This window comes from Neoarius graeffei, chromosome 25 (genome assembly GCF_027579695.1).
Source record: "Neoarius graeffei isolate fNeoGra1 chromosome 25, fNeoGra1.pri, whole genome shotgun sequence".
In the NCBI taxonomy this organism is placed as follows: domain Eukaryota; kingdom Metazoa; phylum Chordata; class Actinopteri; order Siluriformes; family Ariidae; genus Neoarius; species Neoarius graeffei.
In genome coordinates this window covers 3000989-3022163 of record NC_083593.1, presented here as the reverse complement: position 1 = coordinate 3022163, position 21175 = coordinate 3000989, and the positions used below count along the sequence as shown (strand labels likewise).

At 41.5% G+C, this 21175-nt stretch overlaps 1 protein-coding gene across 1 annotated transcript; it reads right to left on the bottom strand.

Annotated features, from left to right (window-relative positions):
* Positions 1–1750: 1750 nt before the first annotated feature.
* Positions 1751–13585, bottom strand: LOC132873550 (short transient receptor potential channel 7-like). The gene is made up of 11 exons (XM_060909235.1): positions 12836–13585; positions 8129–8311; positions 7885–8049; positions 4494–4710; positions 4178–4411; positions 3818–4082; positions 2999–3194; positions 2709–2927; positions 2483–2560; positions 2312–2387; positions 1751–2202 (listed from the first exon to the last, which is right to left on the bottom strand). Exons 1-11 carry the CDS (start codon positions 13580–13582, stop codon positions 2063–2065), a joined length of 2520 nt encoding a protein of 839 aa, XP_060765218.1. The 5' UTR covers positions 13583–13585; the 3' UTR covers positions 1751–2062.
* Between the last annotated feature and the right edge of the window lie 7590 nt (positions 13586–21175).

Sequence of the window (21175 nt, the reverse complement as noted above, 5' to 3'; positions counted from 1 at the left end):
GTCCACGTGGACCCTGACCTGGCAACAGTGCTGCACAAGGGAGAACATGATAATGATGAGTCTGTGTTTCCTTTCTCCCACTGTCTGAATGACTAAATCTCATGTACTCATGCTAGGCACTTGTTATCAACTTTTATTTATGATGAAGATTGATTCTCAATACTAAACCATCAGGATTGGAAGGTTTGATACTTTGGTATCGATCCACCCATCTTAACCTCTGATATTGCTGAGGTAACTGGTCTGAGTTCTGTGGGTGGAAGGTTCTCAACTAAAAAGCTATAATGATGCCAATAAACAATTATCATGAAAAATATTTGTATAATCTTTGAATCAGTAATCAGTCTTGACATTAATAAGGGTGGCACGGTGGTGTAGTGGTTAGCGCTGTCGCCTCACAGCAAGAAGGTTACGCGTTCGAACCTCGCGGCCGACAGGGGCCTTTCTATGTGGAGTTTGCATGTTCTCCCCGTGTCTGCATGGGTTTCCTCCGGGTGCTCCGGTTTCCCCCACAATCCAAAGACATGCAGATTTGGTACAATGGGGCCACTGTAATTGGTGCAAGCTGTAGTGGTTTCCCAGCCATAATGTATGTACGTATATACATCTTGCTGTGGCAAAGCTAATAAATCAAATCAATATAAATTAGATTACAGTCCTGTGCAAAAGTCTTGGACACATGTAAAGAAATGCTGTTGACCAAAAATGGCTTAAAAATAACAAAATGAAATGTTTCAACACTTTAAAAAATACTATAAACAGTAATCAGTGAGCCATAATAAATGAAACAAAGTCAGTATTTGGTGTGAGACGACCCTTTGCTTTAAAAAAGTAGTCTGAGGTCCAGTGAGGTCAGTTTTATGCGGAAATGATCCGTAGGTTTTCCTGAGCATCTTACAGAACCAGCCACAGTTCTTCTGGACACTGACTGTCACACTCACTTCTTCATTTTACACCAGTAGCCTTCATTATGTTTTCTTTTTTACTCTGAAAAGTGCTCTCTTATGGATGGAATATGCTGCTCAGATACAAACTGTTTTTTTTTTCTGTAACATTTAATTTTGTACTGGAAAAAATACAAACGTTTGGTACTCTAAAATGTTTTTGTAATGTTTTGACTTGATAATGTAGAAGTCATCAATTAGAAATCTATAACAAAGTTTGTAGGGGGAAAAAATAGGGTGTTTAAGACTTTTGCACAGGACCGTATCTATAAAAATAATTTGCGCTTCAATTAAAAGGTGTTCCAAGTTCCAGTGTATATACTTGTCAAAAAACCTGGAGTGAAATGACACTTACTTGGATATTCCATGGAAGAAATTACATGTGAAAAAATAACTGAAATCTTAAATCGTGTAAATTTATTTTTTATTAATAATTTAAGTCCATAATTTGTTGGTGAAATGAATTGTATTTTCTTTATTAAAAGTCTATTAAAATGTTCACTACTTATACAGGTAGTTTGGATAATATTACTACTACTACTACTACTACTAATAATAATAATAATAATAATAGTAATAATTTAGTAAAATGTTATAATGCACCCAGATGTAAATTTCATCAGCTTGATGAATGCAAGAAAATATTAATCTTCCAATATAGCTACTCTTGAATATTTGAACACTATAAAGATCTGTTTTATTGTAAATATTCATTAAAATATAATCAGCAAAAACACAAATTATGTAGGTCCCTCTGTGGGATGTAACCTCAATAAATCAAAATGAGAGAAAAAAAATTAGGCTCATTCATATCGGAGAATAAGAGCTCATTATAAATTAGGTCCTTTCCATTTAGTCCATTCCATAGGCAACAGTTTAGATTCAGCATGTTATGAGATGTTGTTGGGAATAGAACTAACGTTAACAATCTTCCAAATTCTCCCTCATTCATTGACTTCAATAAATTCCAGGGTTTTTCGAAATATATGCAACTGAGAGCCATTTACAGAATGTAGATGTATAGTTCATGACTTTTGAAGAAATTAGCTGAAATTTATTTCAATTAGCTACGTTTTCTTGTTTGAAGGTTCTTCAGCGCTCCTTTGGTAGAAGGTTCTTCATGCTTTCTTGGTGGATTTACTGAGTCTTTCACCCAGCTGCTGGCTGAGATCGGCAAGTTCTGTTGTGACCTGAGATTTTTCCTCCAGAAGCTCATAGCGTAGGCTGGAGATGTCCTGCTTTATGTCCTTCAGCTCACCTGGTGGGTCCCACACACAGCAAGCAAAACCAAGCACTTAAAAAAATAGCACAACGTCTTAAAACCATGCTGATGCATTTATCAGTCGTGTTTGGGATACTGGGCTTACCCTCATTGACCTCATCATTTTCGCTGTCAGTCTGGGCCTTCAGGACGTATCGCTTAATGAGACGCTTCATGATCTTCTGTGGATTTGATGAATTAAGAACAAGAACTGGTTTAATGCAAGTGATGAGAGAACATGCAAGTATTGGGTGTCATGTAAGAAATGAGTTATGACCTGGTATCTGGTTGGATGTTTGATCGGTTTGCTCATTGTGTATTCATCTTGAGTGTGGCAAGGTCGATACCTGTGGAGCTGACACAGAGAACAAACATCTCAAAAACGTGATTCATTCTCTTCTTGGAAACTAATTTGAAGTTGATGTACTGGGTGAAGTGTGTTGCATCATATTTTCCTAATTAAACCATCTCAGTGCTTGGGGCGGGGCCAATCAGATTCCAACCTTAGACAGAGAATTTGGAATGTCCGTGTCTTGCTGGCTTCCACGACGACCTTTGGTCTTGCATAACCTGACGAGGCAAGATCTCGTGCGGAGGCCCATGTAATAGAAGGATTTAGGACTGGGCACCAGATTGAAAGGTGGAGGAAGAGTCCTGCCTTCATCGAAGTAGGACAGCCAGAGCTTAGCACGGGCAAACTTCCACTCGACATCTGCGTCCTCCTGTTCACAGCAAAAACCTAAGATCACACCACAATCCTGCTTTCAGAGATGGCAGAGGACTCGGAGCTCACCTCGATCTCCTGGTAGGAGTGGTTCATCATGGCGATCAGCATGTTGAGCAGCACGATCACCATGGTGACGTTGTAGACGCCGTACAGGACGTAGCCGATGTTCTCAATGAACTTATGGTCGTACTTCAACACCACAGAGATCACCTCACTCAGACCAAAGATGGACCAGAACAGTGTCTTGAAGCTTTCTTCTACCCTGTGTAACACACACACACACACACACACACACACATGGTTTGGGTTCAGAGTTGAAATAATGTGCATGCAATGAGGACTTAATACTGAAATTGTGCACATCTCTATTCAGACATCGGACATGATTCCAAACTCGAGCAAAATTCAGAAGCTGCATGTGAGATACACCTGGTGGGTGGAGTCTGAGTAAAACAGAGGCGTGTCTCAGTGATGTGAGATTCTGACCTTGAACATAAATGCATTTTTCTTGACCTTGGCTTGAGAAAAAGTCTTAAATCTAACACCATTGTCTTACATTTTGCTCTGAACACAGTATGTATTGGTTAAATTTATGTTTGGGCTGTAAATGTTTCAAAAAAACAATGAAAAGGCCCTTCAGAGTTTTTTTTTTTTGATGGATAAAATGATGAAAAACCCTTAACGTGAGCTGTAAGTGTAGCTGAAAAAGGGATTGGTCAAAGTTCAAGCCATGGGCAAGTTTTCTTTCCATGACAACATGTCTGATTTCTATAATCTGAATAATGAGCCCAGAACTTTCCCAGTTTAAATACTGACATGGCGTTGAATCCGGCCCATAGCTATCAATCATACTGCAAAACAAGTATGGTTTTGCTCCAGACCTACGTGGTGAAGGCGGGGTTATACTTGGCGCCCAGGTAGTAGGAGTACAAATTGAACATGCCGATCATGAAGGCAAGGAAGACCATGATGAAGATGACCATAAACTTAAAAATGTCCTTCACGGTGCGACCCAGGGAGATCTGTAAAGGTCCGAAGCTCTCGTTGGCCGGCAGGATGTAGGCGATGCGTGAGAAACTGAGGACCACAGCAATGGAGTAGAGACCTTCAGAGATGAGCTGGGGGTCAGAGGGAAGCCAGTGGTTCCTTGCTGAAAAAAAACAAACACAACATTTTTAAAAAGATTTTATCTGCTGTAGAGCCTACATTTGAAATCTTTAACAGCGCAGTTTAGGATTCGTTTACCGTAAGTGAAGTAGGCCACCTCTGCAGGAAGTGAGGTGTTACTCAGGTCCGAGCTTGTCACATGCAAGTCGACGTACAGCTGTGCGCGAGACGCTTGCAGAAACGCCATGAGCCTCGCCGTGAAGGACGCCACGAAGATGGACAGCATGCCGAAGTCTAAAATGTTCCAAAGTTGCATGACGTATTCACGCAACCCGTCCTCCCAAATCTCTTTACACTCCGACCAGATCATTCCTGAACAACCAGACCCAGACATCACTGATTAGCCTCCAACAATGTAAAGAGATGCTGGACCAAGTCTCTCTGAGATACTAACCAAGAACCCATTTCATAATGAGCATCTCGGTCCAGGAGAACCGGGTGGTTTTGACCCTGAAGACCTGCCGCGGGTGATCAGTGATCGTTTCATTGGGCAGGTTTTTGACTCCATTGAAGCGATCGGAGGCATTGAGCACCAACAAGCACAGGAAAATGGTGAAGGACACTGCATGGGCCACGAATTTCATGAACGGACTGCGGAGAACCTGACCCAGCTTTGGAGAAAAGTTAAACAAAAAAAAAAAAAACCCAGAAGAATAAAATCAATGTTCAAAATGATTAGATGTCAAAATCTGCCTTAATTTATTTGCCTTGGGAAAATACATCAGCGTTTACAGATATAAGTGGAGAGAATTTTTCTATGGATTCAGTTTGGAGTAAACACATTATACCATGAGCTCAAGCCAAGTTTCTTTAATGTATCAAGAGTTCTTCATATCATCAGGTTGGTTACTAGCTACTTAATTGGTTTACGTGCAATTTTCCTGTTTAGCAAGAATTTAAGAGCAAAACGAAAGTCAGCCATTTTGAAAATTTTACAAATCAAACAGTCAGTGCGTTTACATGCACATCCAAATTGAGCTACTGTCGGTAATCGAGCTAAGGGTCCCAGCAGGGGTGCCAGAGAAATCCAATCCTACATGCACACAAGGAAATCGAGCTATTGTGTGAGGTACATTGTGCAACCGAGCCACAGGTGGCGCTACACGCCCCATCGTGTTGGTACACTTCCGGTTGTCGTCATGAAGAAGAGCTATTCAAGAGTATAAACAAAGTTATCAGTTCCGTGTTCACAAGAAGAACGACGACGAGGACAGCAACATCGATATATATATATATACAGTGGTGCTTGAAAGTTTGTGAACCCTTTAGAATTTTTTATATTTCTGCATAAATATGACCTAAAACATCATCAGATTTTCACACAAGTCCTAAAAGTAGATAAAGAGAACCCAGTTAAACAAATGAGACAAAAATATTATACTTGGTCATTTATTTATTGAGGAAAATGATCCAAATGTTACAAGAGTGGCAAAAGTATGCGAACCTTTGCTTTCAGTATCTGGTGTGACCCCCATGTGCAGCAATAACTGCAACTAAACATTTCCAGTAACTGTTGATCAGTCCTGCACACCGGCTTGGAGGAATTTTAGCCCATTCCTCCATACAGAACAGCTTCAACTCTGGGATGTTGGTGGGTTTCCTCACATGAACTGCTCGCTTCAGGTCCTTCCACAACATTTCCATTGGATTAAGGTCAGGACTTTGACTTGGCCATTCCAAACCATTAACTTTATTCTTCTTTAACCATTCTTTGGTAGAACGACTTGTGTGCTTTTGGTTGTTGTCTTGCTGCATGACCCACTTTTTCTTGAGATTCAGTTCATGGACAGATGTCCTGACATTTTCCTTTAGAATTCACTGGTATAATTCAGAATTCATTGTTCCATCAATGATGGCAAGCCGTCCTGGCCCAGATGCAGCAACACAGGCCCAAACCATGATATTACAACCACCATGTTTCACAGATGGGATAAGGTTCTTATGCTGGAATGCAGTGTTTTCCTTTCTCCAAACATAACGCTTCTCATTTCAACCAAAAAGTTCTATTTTGGTCTCATCCGTCCACAAAATATTTTTCCAATAGCCTTCTGGCTTGTCCACGTGATCTTTAGCAAACTGCAGATGAGCAGCAATGTTATTTTTGGAGAGCAGTGGCTTTCTCCTTGCAACCCTGCCATGCACACCATTGTTGCTCAGTGTTCTCCTGATGGTGGACTCATGAACATTAATATTAACCAATGTGAGAGAGGCCTTCAGTTGCTTAGAAGTTACCCTGAGGTCTTTTGTGACCTCGCCGACTATTACACGCCTTGCTACTGGAGTGATCTTTGTTGGTCGGCCACTCCTGGGGAGGGCAACAATGGTCTTGAATTTCCTCCATTTGTACACAATCTGTCTGACTGTGGATTGGTGGAGTCCAAACTCTTTAGAGATGGTTTTGTAACCTTTTCCAACCTGATGAGCATCAACAATGCTTTTTCTGAGGTCCTCAGAAATCTCCTTTGTTTGTGCCATGATACACTTCCACAAACATGTGTTGTGAAGATCAGACTTTGATAGATCCCTGTTCTTTAAATAAAACAGGGTGCCCACTCACACCTGATTGTCATCCCATTGATCGAAAACACCTGACTCTAATTTCACCTTCAAATTAACTGCTAATCCTAGAGGTTCACATACTTTTGCCACTCACAGATATGTAATACTGGATCATTTTCCTCAATAAATAAATGACCAAGTATAATATTTTTGTCTCATTTGTTTAACTGGGTTCTCTTTATCTACTTTTAGGACTTGTGTGAAAATCTGATGATGTTTTTGGTCATATTTATGCAGAAATATCGAAAATTCTAAAGGGTTCACAAACTTTCAAGCACCACTGTGCATATATATATATATATATATATATATATATATATATATATATATATATATATATATATATTCAACCCCTTAAGCTGAATGAGCATGAACTCTATCTCCTCATTGCTCCAGAAGTGCACGTTTCTACTACTGTTGTCATGCCGACCGAGGCTGTTGTGTTTCCTGCTTGTGGTCTCGTCACTCGTCACTTCCAGAAGGGGCAGTGCTGAAGTAAGTAGCTCGACTACGTAGCTCGATAGGGTTTACATGCACTAAGTAGCTCGGCTACAATCGCATAATCTAGGTCGCGTAGCTCGATTACGAGAAATCCAGTTTGGTTCGATTTCATCCGAGCTAAGGTGTTTCCATGGCATTTAGAACTTCGATTTCAGTCGAGCTACGGCAGAAATTCGATTTTCTCTATGTGCATGTAAACGCACTGACTGTGTGTTACAATTTGAATGAAATATTTATGGCTTAAACTGCTGTATACGGCACCATGAATGTGTGTGAACACAATATTCAGCAGTTCATATGATAATTTTTCAAACAACAAAAAAAACTAAGTAGTCTTTATTTTTTTAAGTATTACCCAAGAGCATTTATGAAATAAAAACAGAACTTGGTTATGGATTCTAATATAAAAGCATAAATATTCTTTCCAAGCTGCCATATGTATAAATAAATAAATAAATAAAAGAAAGGATTAAACCACTATGGGACATGTTGCAAGAGGAAAATAATCAACAATGTTCCTGCTCTGTTGATTGAACTGTGACATTGATCATTTTCCTCGAGCAGCACATCTTGAAATGTTTTATTCCTCTTGTACCGTAACAATTTCCCAACTATGACAATTTTATATTTATTAGTCAATGACGGATCATACTTTTTATCTGTTTATAGTTACATTGGAACTTTGTTACACATCTATATTTGTTGATTGTGCGCCTGGATCGTACCTTGCTGTACGGCATCACCCAGTATGCGATGGCCAAGAATGGCAGAGTCACCATCACCCCGAGAACCGTTAAACATTTCACTCCGATGGGCTGTTGCCTCAAACCAGACAGATTTTCATACCACAGTGTGAGGAGCTGCTGCTGACAGTTCGGATGAGCCACGAACTGTGCAGAAATAAGATTTACGATGGATAGAATTCGAACATAATCAATACAAAGTACATTTTGTTTGTCCGTACGATACCTTTTTGACTTCAAACTTGATGGCCAGTTTTACCCGGCTCAGGCAGGGCCTGCTGTGGTCACTCGGCAGGTTATGGTCCACGTTTCCGTTCAGAATGGCCTCGACCTCCTCGGTGTTTCGACACAGGTCCAGCACCCTGACCACAAAGTCTTTACACTGCATGGACAGCTTTCTGTAGTCGTTCTACAGTGAAACGCAAGCAACGAAAGTTCTTATGATCTTATCCAATTCTTCTGCTACAATCACCGTATCCTGTATCTTCACTTATCAAACTGTTTGACGTCTCTAAACTCAACCCTCTCTGAATATTTAGATTTTAGTATAAATACAGAGGTTATTAGAGAAAATCGCATGCTGATTGGTCGAGAAATTCGGATTATTTCTCGATAATCACCTCGAGCGACTCAACAAAATGGCGGCCGATCGCTTTGTCACTGTAAGTGAGGAAGAATTACAAATGAAAGAAAATGCTGTTCCTCAAAACACTGAAGATGCTACGAAGTTTGATCTAAAACTATTCAAAGGGAAGGTGGGCTTGTGATTTATTTTATCGATTTCAAAACAAAGTATTTTATGTGACTCGGCGTAGAGAAGTGACAAGTCTGCGCCGCACCGTTATTACATTTACATCCTGCTTTTGAAGTTTGAAGTAAATTATTTTTTAAAATAGGATTACTTTTTTTTAATAATCACCTTTGTATTTATACTAAAACAATTATCCACCTTCATCTCAGCTATTATTCACCGATATTCACCTCACCTTTGGCAAATAATTGTTAAATTCTCAATTCAGATTTTTTTTCTTTCTTGATTTTCCGTAACAGCAGCTCTGACAGTCGTACCATCGTTCTAAAATGTTACCGTTTCCATAGCAACAGCTTGGTAGTTTGTTTAACTTTGATGGAAGGAGTCTCCAGCGTCAGCGCTTTGCAACAGAGGTAAAGTATCGTTTAAGTTTTGAGACATCTTCAGGGGTTTATGTTCTCTCGGTGACGTGACAAGCTGCGTTTTTTTCTTTGTTCACTTCAAGAGCGAGGAAAAAAACAAATCTTATGAAGGAACAACTGCTTATACAGTGGGGCAAAAAAGTATTTAGTCAGCCACCAATTGTGCAAGTTCTCCCACTTAAAAAGATGAGAGAGGCCTGTAATTTTCATCATAGGTACACTTCAACTATGAGAGACAGAATGGGGGGAAAGAATCCAGGAAATCACATTGTAGGATTTTTAATGAATTAATTGGTAAATTCCTCTGTAAAATAAGTATTTGGTCACCTACAAACAAGCAAGATTTCTGGCTCTCACAGGCCTGTAACTTCTTCTTTAAGAGGCTCCTCTGTCCTCCACTCGTTACCTGTATTAATGGCACCTGTTTGAACTCGTCATCAGTATAAAAGACACCTGTCCACAACCTCAAACAGTCACACTCCAAACTCCACTATGGCCAAGACCAAAGAGCTGTCAAAGGACACCAGAAACAAAATTGTAGACCTGCACCAGGCTGGGAAGACTGAATCTGCAATAGGTAAGCAGCTTGGTGTGAAGAAATCAACTGTGGGAGCAATTATTAGAAAATGGAAGACATACAAGACCACTGATAATCTCCCTCGATCTGGGGCTCCACGCAAGATCTCACCCCGTGGGGTCAAAATGATCACAAGAACGGTGAGCAAAAATCCCAGAACCACACGGGGGACCTAGTGAATGACCTGCAGAGAGCTGGGACCAAAGTAACAAAGGCTACCATCAGTAACACACTACGCCGCCAGGGACTCAAATCCTGCAGTGCCAGACGTGTCCCCCTGCTTAAGCCAGTACATGTCCAGGCCCGTCTGAAGTTTGCTAGAGAGCATTTGGATGATCCAGAAGAGGATTGGGAGAATGTCAGATGGTCAGATGAAACCAAAATAGAACTTTTTGGTAAAAACTCAACTTGTTGTGTTTGGAGGAGAAAGAATGCTGAGTTGCATCCAAAGAACACCATACCTACTGTGAAGCATGGGGGTGGAAACATCATGCTTTGGGGCTGTTTTTCTGCAAAGGGTCCAGGACGACTGATCTGTGTAAAGGAAAGAATGAATGGGGCCATGTATCGTGAGATTTTGAGTGAAAATCTCCTTCCATCAGCAAGGGCATTGAAGATGAAACGTGGCTGGGTCTTTCAGCATGACAATGATCCCAAACACACCGCCCGGGCAACAAAGGAGTGGCTTTGTAAGAAGCATTTCAAGGTCCTGGAGTGGCCTAGCCAGTCTCCAGATCTCAACCCCATAGAAAATCTTTGGAGGGAGTTGAAAGTCCGTGTTGCCCAGCGACAGCCCCAAAACATCACTGCTCTAGAGGAGATCTGCATGGAGGAATGGGACAAAATACCAGCAACAGTGTGTGAAAACCTTGTGAAGACTTACAGAAAACGTTTGACCTCTGTCATTGCCAACAAAGGGTATATAACAAAGTATTGAGATGAACTTTTGTTATTGACCAAATACTTATTTTCCACCATAATTTGCAAATAAATTCTTTAAAAATCAGACAATGTGATTTTCTGGATGTTTTTTCTCATTCTGTCTCTCATAGTTGAAGTGTACCTATGATGAAAATTACAGGCCTCTCTCATCTTTTTAAGTGGGAGAACTTGCACAATTGGTGGCTGACTAAATACTTTTTTGCCCCACTGTAGATGTGATAAACATAAGCGCTGAGATGAACACACTTCTTTTGTAGACATTCCACTATCCAGAACATTAACTATACGGAAATATAAACTGACAAGAAGTATGACATGACGTGATGAGAACTGTGTTGGAAAGAGGAGAATAGGAAGACCAAAGCGGAGATGGATGGATGTTGCTGAGGAAGACATAAGAGAGAAGGCATTGGTTGAAGTAGACGTCCAAGATAAACAAAGATGGAGGCAGAAGACTCGAAATGGCGACCCTATGTAGTGCAGGATAAGCCAAGGAAGGATGGAAAGAATGACATGACAATCTTTCATAACTGATAAAATAATCTTTGGTAAATTATGGATGTGGGTGAAGTGAAATAAAACTTGATTGTTTTTCTTGAATACTTTTATTCTTTATTTATACAACGAAATACTTTAGAGCCGCAAGTTGACATCAAAAGTCAGAAAAACACCTTACACCTTTTGAAAGAAGACTTTATGAATGCTGATGTAGACATGTGTCAGTTGTTAGGAAGGTTTCAAAAAGGTTCGATATTAAATAAATTAAATATTCCTGTCAAATCTTTGTGCTTTGTATTGTCTCATCTGTATTTGCTATTATTCTGTCTGTTCTCTGTATCCTCTTTTCTCATTCTTTTAATCTGATCCTATTTTATATATATATATATATATATATATATATATATATATATATATATATATATATAAACACTTTATGACATATAAGCGGTTAAAAAAAATCATATGATGTTATTGATCCATGTGAAAGAAAGAGCTTGGAGCTCAGTGATTAGGGAATAAATAACAACAGCGTGATTCCATGCTGCTGGCAAGACAGACACTTCAATTAAACGCTCACTCAATCAATAAAGAGAAGCCGTGAGAATCAGGCTGTGAGGATCAGTGACGAGAGTTTCTTAGAAACAATGATCTCTCCTCAGACTCGTTCGACCATCAAACAACATGTTAGAAAACAGAAAACTAATTCAAAGACAAAGAGCCTGCAATCATGCTGATCATTTGTTTTGATCCACAAGCGATTATCACCGTGACAACGACGGTGGCTTGATGACAAGACTTAATCTTCATTTGGGCAAAAGAGAAAGTGAAGTGAAGCTGGACTGACAACAAGCCTTTAACCTTTCCCAGAATAATCCAAAAAGAAACCTGTCTGAAAAACAAATTAAAATGCAGTGGTTCCTTTGAAATTCCATTAAGGCTCTCTGGGAGGCCGGAATTACTGCTGCATTATTTAATAACGTGATTAAAACAGCACCTCCGCCAAAGTGTCAGGGTTTAAAGTATCACAGAGTATTGTGAGCTCGAAAGATTACAGAAAAAGAAGTGGCAATGTTTATCACTGCAGTAGAAGGGTATGGTTTTGTACCTTTAGTACCTTTCAGACCTGTATCTTTAACCTGGTAGAAGTAGTTAAAGAAGAAAACAAGGATTAACGACAGGATGGTGTAATGAAGCGGAGTTATTGTTACTGCTCCGAAATTAATTATTTCCCAATAACCGCATGTCCCCAAGTGTTTAATTCCTTTTTTGATCTGTTTGTAGCTTCAGTAAATATTCACAAAAAAACAGGAGTTAGCTCCTGTTCTGACTTGCGTTATAGCAGCGACAAACGTCCTTCACCAGGTTCTCTTTTCTACTCTGTCTCAAAGATAATAATAATTTTAAAAAATGCAGCTTGTTAACAACAAAGTGTAAACTCATCTGGCCTGAAGATGTCAGAAAACGTACCTTGGACTGTCACAAAGAGCTGACACTGGAGACTCCTTCTATAAATGTGAAAAAAAATTCTCCTTCCAGCAAACGTCACCATATCAACAACTACACACTTTTATGTATCACTTACGATAACAGTAACAAAAATGATGGCAATATGGTGATCAGTAGCAGCTATTATAGAGAATTAATCCAATCAGAATCCAGAATTTGTGATGTAAACTTGTTTAAGGTACAACTACAGACCAGTGTGGAACAATGCAGACCAGTGCAGAACAGTCCTCTCACCTTAAACTCAGTTTCGATGTTGGCGAGTTGCGTGAGCTCGTTGCTGAGCTCCAAGGCCGTCAGCACCGGATCTTCACTGGACAGGCAGAGGTAGGCGGCACTCGCCAGGCCTTTGTAGGCGTTCATGCGTGAGCGCGAGTGGCTGAAGGAATCTTGCCTTTGCTTCTCGGCACACTCGACGCACTTGCAGAAGTGATCGTGAGGCTTTTCGATGCGTGCTCCTTTGACCAGCAGGGTGTGTATGATCTCATACTCCTGACAGTGTGCAGCCAGGATCACAGGTGTCACGTCGCGCGAGAACCGTGTTCCGTCCTCGTCGTATGCATAGAAATCATCATTTTCGTTTTTCTGTTCCCGTTCCAAGATACTCGGAGCAAAGCGGAGACCACCTTCGAAAGCCGGATGTGCCAAAATAGCCTCCACGATGCGCACGTAGCCTTTACTGATGGCCAGGAGCAGGGCATCACCTACCCGTGCTAGACCTTCCTTCTTCAGGAGCAGCTCGGTCACTTCCAGGTGCTCATTGGCCACGGCGAGCTGCAAAGCATTCTGACCCATGTAGTCCACACAGTTCACATTGAGCGTCTCAGAGTCTTCAAGCATCTTCCGGACAACTGGGATGTTTCCGTACTCCGCGGCATCCAGGAAGCGCTCCTCCTCAGCCGTGAGACTCCTGTCGCGCTCGCTGAACATGTACGCCGGCCCCCTGCGACTTTTCTCCCTCAGCGTCGTGTGTCTGCGCTGCATGGCTTCAAACCTACACACCCAGAACGAGACAAGAGCTCCTCATTCTGTTCGTGTAACATAAAAGGCTTTTCACACAGGAAGCAACGTGCAGTTGACCTTCATTAAATATCAGAGTTGCTGCTGAGAAACCATCGTGAGTGTCCGTGAGATGACCACACACCCACCTGCATCCAGGTCCTCATCTTTAGAAGTTACTGTGCAAGGAGTAGAACTGACCCAATGAAATCACAGCTTTTCAATCATTATCACAGAGTTTCCTGAGCTGTATCATGTCATTTCATCGATATATTGAGATTTCTACTTAACACCAGATAAAACATGTAACCTGTTGTGTGAAAAGCCTTTTAGGATATATGTTTAATATATCACTATACAGACAGGAGACTTTTTTTATGGAATAAAAACATGCGTTCTATTCCCTTCTAGCAGGTTTCATTCATTTGGTTTGATAGCATGCGTCCTATGTGTATTACATCACACTATTCAATGGAGAATTCAATGGAGAACTATTTAATGGAGAATGAGCGTTGAATACGGTTTACGATACTGCATGGTTGTCAAGACAACATGACGTCACATGTCAGAGACGTAAAACTTCTGCGCTAGCAAGCGACTGGGACAATTTGTAAACAAAGATAGCTGTCAGGTTTACTTCATTAAATACAGACGATTTTGAGAGAATTTTGAAAGAGAAAGACGAATTGAACACCTGAAAGAAATGTGTATATACAGTGGTGCTTGAAAGTTTGTGAACCCTTTAGTATTTTCGATATTTCTGCATAAATATGACTTAAAACATCATCAGATTTTCACACAAGTCCTAAAAGGAGATAAAGAGAACCCAGTTAAACAAATGAGACAAAAATATTATACTTGGTCATTTATTTATTGAGGAAAATGATCCAGTATTACATATCTGTGAGAGGCAAAAGTATGTGAACCTTTGCTTTCAGTATCTGGTGTGACCCCCTTGTGCAGCAATAACTGCAACTAAACGTTTCCAGTAACTGTTGATCAGTCCTGCACACTGTCTTGGAGGAATTTTAGCCCGTTCCTCCGTACAGAACAGCTTCAACTCTGGGATGTTGGTGGGTTTCCTCACATGAACTGCTCCCTTCAGGTCCTTCCACAACATTTCGATTGGATTAAGGTCAGGACTTTGACTTGGTCATTCCAAAACATTAACTTTATTCTTCTTTAACTATTCGTTGGTAGAACAACTTGTGTGCTTAGGATCATTGTCTTGCTGCATGACCCACCTTCTCTTGAGATTCAGTTCTTGGACAGATGTCCTGACATTGTCCTTTAGAATTCACTGGTATAATTCAGAATTCATTGTTCCATCAATGATGGCAAGCCATCCTGGCCCAGATGCAGCAAAACAGGCCCAAACCATGATACTACCACCACCATGTTTCACAGATGGGATAAGGTTCTTATGCTGGAATGCAGTGTTTTTTCCTTTCTCCAAACATAATGCTTCTCATTTAAACCAAAAAGTTCTATTTTGGTCTCATCCGTCCACAAAACATTTTTCCAATAGCCTTCTGGCTTGTCCACGTGACCTTTAGCAAACTGCAGACGAGCAGCAATGTTCTTTTTGGAGAGCAGTGGCTTTCTCCTTGCAACCCTGCCATGCACACCATTGTTGTTCAGTGTTCTCCTGATGGTGGACTCATGAACATTAACATTAGCCAATGTGAGAGAGGCCTTCAGTTACTTAGAAGTTACCCTGGGGTTCTTTGTGACCTCGCCGACTATTACACGCCTTGCTCTTGGAGTGATCTTTGTTGTTTGATCACTCCTAGGGAGGGTAACAATGGTCTTGAATTTCCTCCGTTTGTACACAATCTGTCTGACTGTGGATTGGTGGAGTCCAAACTCTTTAGAGATGCTTTTGTAACCTTTCCCAGCCTGATGAGCATCAACGACGCTTTTTCTGAGGTCCTGAGAAATCTCCTTTGTTCGTGCCATGATACACTTCCACAAACATGTGTTGTGAAAATCAGATTTTGATAGATCCCTGTTCTTTAAATAAAACAGGGTGCCCAGTCACACCTGATTGTCATCCCATTGATTGAAAACACCTGACTCTAATTTCACCTTCAAATGAACTGCTAATCCTAGAGATTCACATACTTTTGCCACTCACAGATATGTAATATTGGATCATTTTCCTCAATAAATAAATGACCATGTATAATATTTTTGTCTCATTTGTTTAACTGGGTTCTCTTTATCTACTTTTAGGACTTGTGTGAAAATCTGATGTTGTTTTAGGTCATATTTATGCAGAAATATCGAAAATTATAAAGGGTTCACAAACTTTCAAGCACCACTGTATAATAATAATAATATTGACTGGCTTTTTTTCGTGGTGTATCAGATATATTCCATTCAGCTACTCGTCTTCAACTTGTTCAGTATCATGCTGAATGGAATATATCTGATAGACCATGAAAAAAGCCAGCCAATATCCATCCATCCATCCATCCATCCATCCATTATCTGTAGCCACTTATCCTGTGCAGGGTCGCAGGCAAGCTGGAGCCTATCCCAGCTGACTATGGGCGAGAGGTGGGGTACACCCTGGACAAGTCGACAGATCATCACAGGCCAGCCAATATTATTTTTTAATATATGTGTGTGTGTCTCGAGAGACAAGTGTATTAATTAACTAATTAAAGTACATTTACGTTGATTAAAAATACATGAAAGCAGATGAGGAGACAGACAGGAACTGCCCCTATTCTTGGGTTTCAGTCACATGCCTTTTCTTCGCGATTTCACTTCCGGTAAAACAGCTGGTGGTCGAGCAAACCAAAACAGCTGCCGTAGTGCAAACAGCTAGCGATAACTTATCAGAGTACGCTCGAAATCTAGAAGCCACTGCTCGTTTTAGATATATTCAGAAGATTGCTATGTGCAATGGAATCGACCCCTACAGTCTGGGAAAGAAGGATTTGTCATACGATCTTGAAAACTACCCTTCAGTCGAGTTCCCTGACATCTCGAACTATCTGTTGCAGACGTCCTTCTACACCGCAAAACAGATGAAAGCGTGGAAGAGTGTGGAGGATTACAGCTTTTTTGTATGTGGCTGGGTAAAGGACCTCGGGATCAAGTCGCTACCGAATGAATCCTGGATTGTTTTTGCCCGTGTAAGTGTGGTTTTTTTTTAAAGCTTTTTGTTCGCGTCTTTACAACGAAGCGCTGCAAGTTGAAGTGTAGACAAACAACAGTTTGCTTGATTCTCACTTGTGTTGGCTCTTATCTCTCAGCTAAATAATTCACAAAGATCATCAGAAACCCCTTTAAAGACCTGGATCTTAGTTAAACAAGATGCAGAAGTGATCACGGCGCATTGTACGGTAACTGTACGGCTGGGGAAGAATTTTGTCGCGACCATCATACATATGGACTTTGTGAGGAGGAAACAAAGAAACAGCTGGGGACTTTAGCGCTTCGTGACTAAAAAAGTACCGTAAAATAACGACACGTAGCAAGAAAAATACTTGGAAAACACTGAGAGAGAAATACAATCCTTTCACCAAGTGATCACTGCAAACTCGAGCGTGCTTCGACTCGACTCGACTCCCTTCGATTTCACTGAGAGGTTTCGAAAGCCACCTTTCTCCTTTGTGAAATCCTGTATTCATTCACCCTTATTTATTAGTTCATGGGGAACCCTGAAGAAACTTTTATTAGTTTCAGTTTCATGGTTTGATCGATTCGAACAACCTAAAGCAACGCAAGCGTAAGGCGTTTTTCATGCGAGCAATGAACCTTGTCCGTACAAACACTTTGTCAAATGAGCTTTGGTAGACCACCAGCTAAAGTTTTGAATAACTAATGAGGCGGATGTGACGTCACGTGAAACCCAAGAATAGCCCCTATGGTCAAAAAAAGCACCATGACAGTGCCTTCTAGAGTGCCTTTACATAAAACATGATAAAGTGCGGCGGCACGGTGGTGTAGTGGTTAGCGCTGTCGCCTCACAGCAAGAAGGTCCTGGGTTCGAGCCCCGGGGCTGGCGAGGGCCTTTCTGTGCGGAGTTTGCATGTTCTCCCCGTGTCCGCGTGGGTTTCCTCCGGGTGCTCCGGTTTCCCCCACAGTCCAAAGACATGCAGGTTAGGTTAACTGGTGACTCTAAATTGAGCGTAGGTGTGAATGTGAGTGTGAATGGTTGTCTGTGTCTATGTGTCAGCCCTGTGATGACCTGGCGACTTGTCCAGGGTGTACCCCGCCTTTCGCCCATAGTCAGCTGGGATAGGCTCCAGCTTGCCTGCGACCCTGTAGAAGGATAAAGCGGCTAGAGATAATGAGATGATAAAGTGCCCACTCGGGTGGAGAATGTCTGGTGAAGTATCCTAGTCTGGAAAAACACATGATGAAATGCCCTTTAGGCTGCCCTTGGAGTGGAGACTAAGTCCTACAGTGCCCTATAGGGTTCCTACATCAGGGGTGTACAGTACAGTGTTCTCTTACTGTAACTCGTGTGAGGGCAGGTTTTTATTCCAACCAAGCAGAAGACGCACTGAGCAATAATAATAATAATAATACTCACGAGTGATGGTGAACCGGAAGTCCAGGCAGGTGAGCGCCGCAGTCGCCGAACTCCACCTGGCCGCTTAACGGAAGCGCGTGAAGGAGAAGCAGCTCCGGTCTCCTGCGCGCGCCTCCACGCGACATCGTTTCTGTTCCGAAAGCGCGCGCGGAGGGAGGGCACCGAGGAGGAGGAGGAGGAGGGTGGATGGATGGATGGAGGGATGGGGTGAGGTTGAAGCGACTGAATTTCAGGGACATTTTCCGTGATATAAACCCCAAAACAGACTGCGTTTAAATTTAATTAAATCTTAATTACATCCGTCATCTAAATTTCTTCTCAAACTTTCGGATGGAAGTGGAACCACACAATCTGGCAACCCAGCCACATGGGAAATGGGAAGTTTGCTTCAGTGAGAGTTTTTGGGAAGTGTAACGTTCTCCCATCATCATCATCATCATGGATTTAATCCTTCTTTTTATTTTAGCTGAGAAATTTTTTAATCTATTATTTATTATTTTATTCCTTCCAATTCATTCATTTTCACATTCTATGCTTTTTTATCCATAAAAATATAATGTAATATACAGTCACAGGTCACTTTAATAAGAACACCTGCACCGTTGCTTCCTCATAAGAGTTTCAGCCAATCACATGTCAGCAGTTCTGCCTCTTCTTCTTCTTCTGGCTGCTCCCGATTAGGGGTCGCCACAGCAGATCTTTCGTCTCCATTGCTCCCTGTCTTCCGCATCCTTCTCTACCACTTTCATGTCCTCTCTCACCACATCCATGTATCTCCTCTTTGGCCTTCCTCATTTTCATTTGCCTGGCAGCTCCATCCTCAACATTCTCCTTCCAACATGCTCCTCTCAGGATGTGCCCGTACCATCTCAGTCTCATCTCTCTTAGCTTCATTCCCAAGCTCTCCACATGTGCTGTCCCTCTGATGTGCTCGTTCCTTATCCTGTCCAACCTCCCATCGCAAACCTTAACATCCTCAACTCCGCCACCTCCAACTTTGCCTCCTGTCTCTTCGTTAAGGGTACGGTCTCCAGTCCATACATCACAGCTGGTCTCACTACTGTCTTATACAGCTTACCTTTCACTTCTGCTGGGACTTTCCGATCACAAATGACTCCCGAAATCCTTCTCCAACTGCTGCACCCTGCCTGCGCTCTCTTTTTCACCTCACTATCGCAGCCCCCATTTTCCTGCACAGTTGACCCCAGGTACTTGAATTCACCAACTTTCTTTACGTCTACTCCTTGCATCTTCACTACGCTCTCATCCCCATTCTCATTGATGCGCATGTATTCCGCTTTGCTACTGTTCACCTTCATTCCTCTTCGTTCCAATGCATCCTTCCATCTCTCCAAACCCAACTCAACCTCCTTTCTACTGTCACCACATAATTTTATCTCTTGAACTGCTGACAATCACATGTCAGCAGTTCAAGAGATAAAATCATGCAAGAGCTTCAGTTGAAGTTTAGATGGACGGATCTCCATCAGCTGTTCTTTCCCAAATCTCTAGTTTCCCACTTTCAGTGATCCTGTGCTCACTGTAGTCTCACATCCATTACATAACACTACACTACACTACATGAATGGCATTTTATCCAGAGCAACGTACAACACACCCAGAGCAGCCTGAGGAGCAACGTTGGAGTTAAATGCATCGCTCAAGGGCACTTCAGCCATTCCTACTGGTTCAAGGATATGGACCAGCAACCTTTTGGTCCCAAAGCAGCTTCTCTAACCATTAGGCCATGACTTCCCCTCTGTTCTTGGCAGACTGCAGTGGAGCCTGATGTGGTCTTCTGCTACTGTAGTTTATCCACCTCAAGTTTTGATGTGTTGCGTGTTCTGAGATGCTTTTCTGCTCACCATGGTTGTACAGAGAGAATATTTGAGATAATATAGCCTTCTGGTCAGGTCAGCTCAAACCAGACAGGCACACTTCACCTCCACATGCTTTTCTCATCTGTCTGAGTCTGTTAATCCCATCACAATTTGTTTCAGATCCTTTAAATCCTCCATGAAGCTGTTCACAAAAACACTGATTTAAATTTCCTCTGGAACATCCATAACATCAAAGACAGTATGTGATTCTATCTATCTATCTATCTATCTATCTATCTATCTATCTATCTATCTATCTATCTATCTATCTATCTATCTATCACAAATCATTTAACTGCCATGTCCAATAGGCAGAATGATCCAAAGAGTCCAAAGAGAAATTTTTCCTCAACTTCTTTGATGAAAATGTTTTTAATTACATTGCACGTTCTTACAAGGTCCAAAGATCAGTCAAGTGGCACTAATTGCATTACTCTGTCAGCCTCCATCAGCTCCTCACCCTTGAAAGATGTTTCAGGTGCTGCATGATGAAAGCAACATGACTGTTAAATCAGTAGCAGACCAGGAACTCACCTGCCTCTGTACTTTCACACACTTCAAACACAAATTCATGTCTGTTCCTTACAGACACATCACATCCTCAGGGTTGAATTCAATTTAAATAAGTGATTTAAACCAGGGGCAGCACGGTGGTGCAGTTTCTATCACTGACACCTCACTGTAAGAAGGTTCTGGGTTCCAAAGGCTGACTGGGATATTTCTGTGTAGAGTGTGTATGTTCTCCTCATGTTCCGATTTCCTCCTACAGTTCAAGGGCATGTGGATGAGGTGAACTGGCTGCTTTAAATCCCCCTGAGGTGTGAATGTAAGTGTCATGGTTGTTCGTCTTTGTGTAGCCCTGTGACAGACTGGTGACCTGCCCTGAGTGGGATTGTCTCCAGCTCCCTCCATGACAGTGACGGACAGTGAAACGGACACACACACACACAAAAAAAAAAAAACACACACAAAAAAACCAACCTCCTGCTGTTTGAGACTTTCATCTCAATACAGGGGCTTGCATCAGTATTCACCCCTCCTTGAACTTTTTCCACATTGTGTATGCAGTTCCTGGAACTGAAATGAACTTTACTGGGATTAAATGTCATGAATTTATACAAATGAATCCATTGTAGTGTAGTGGAG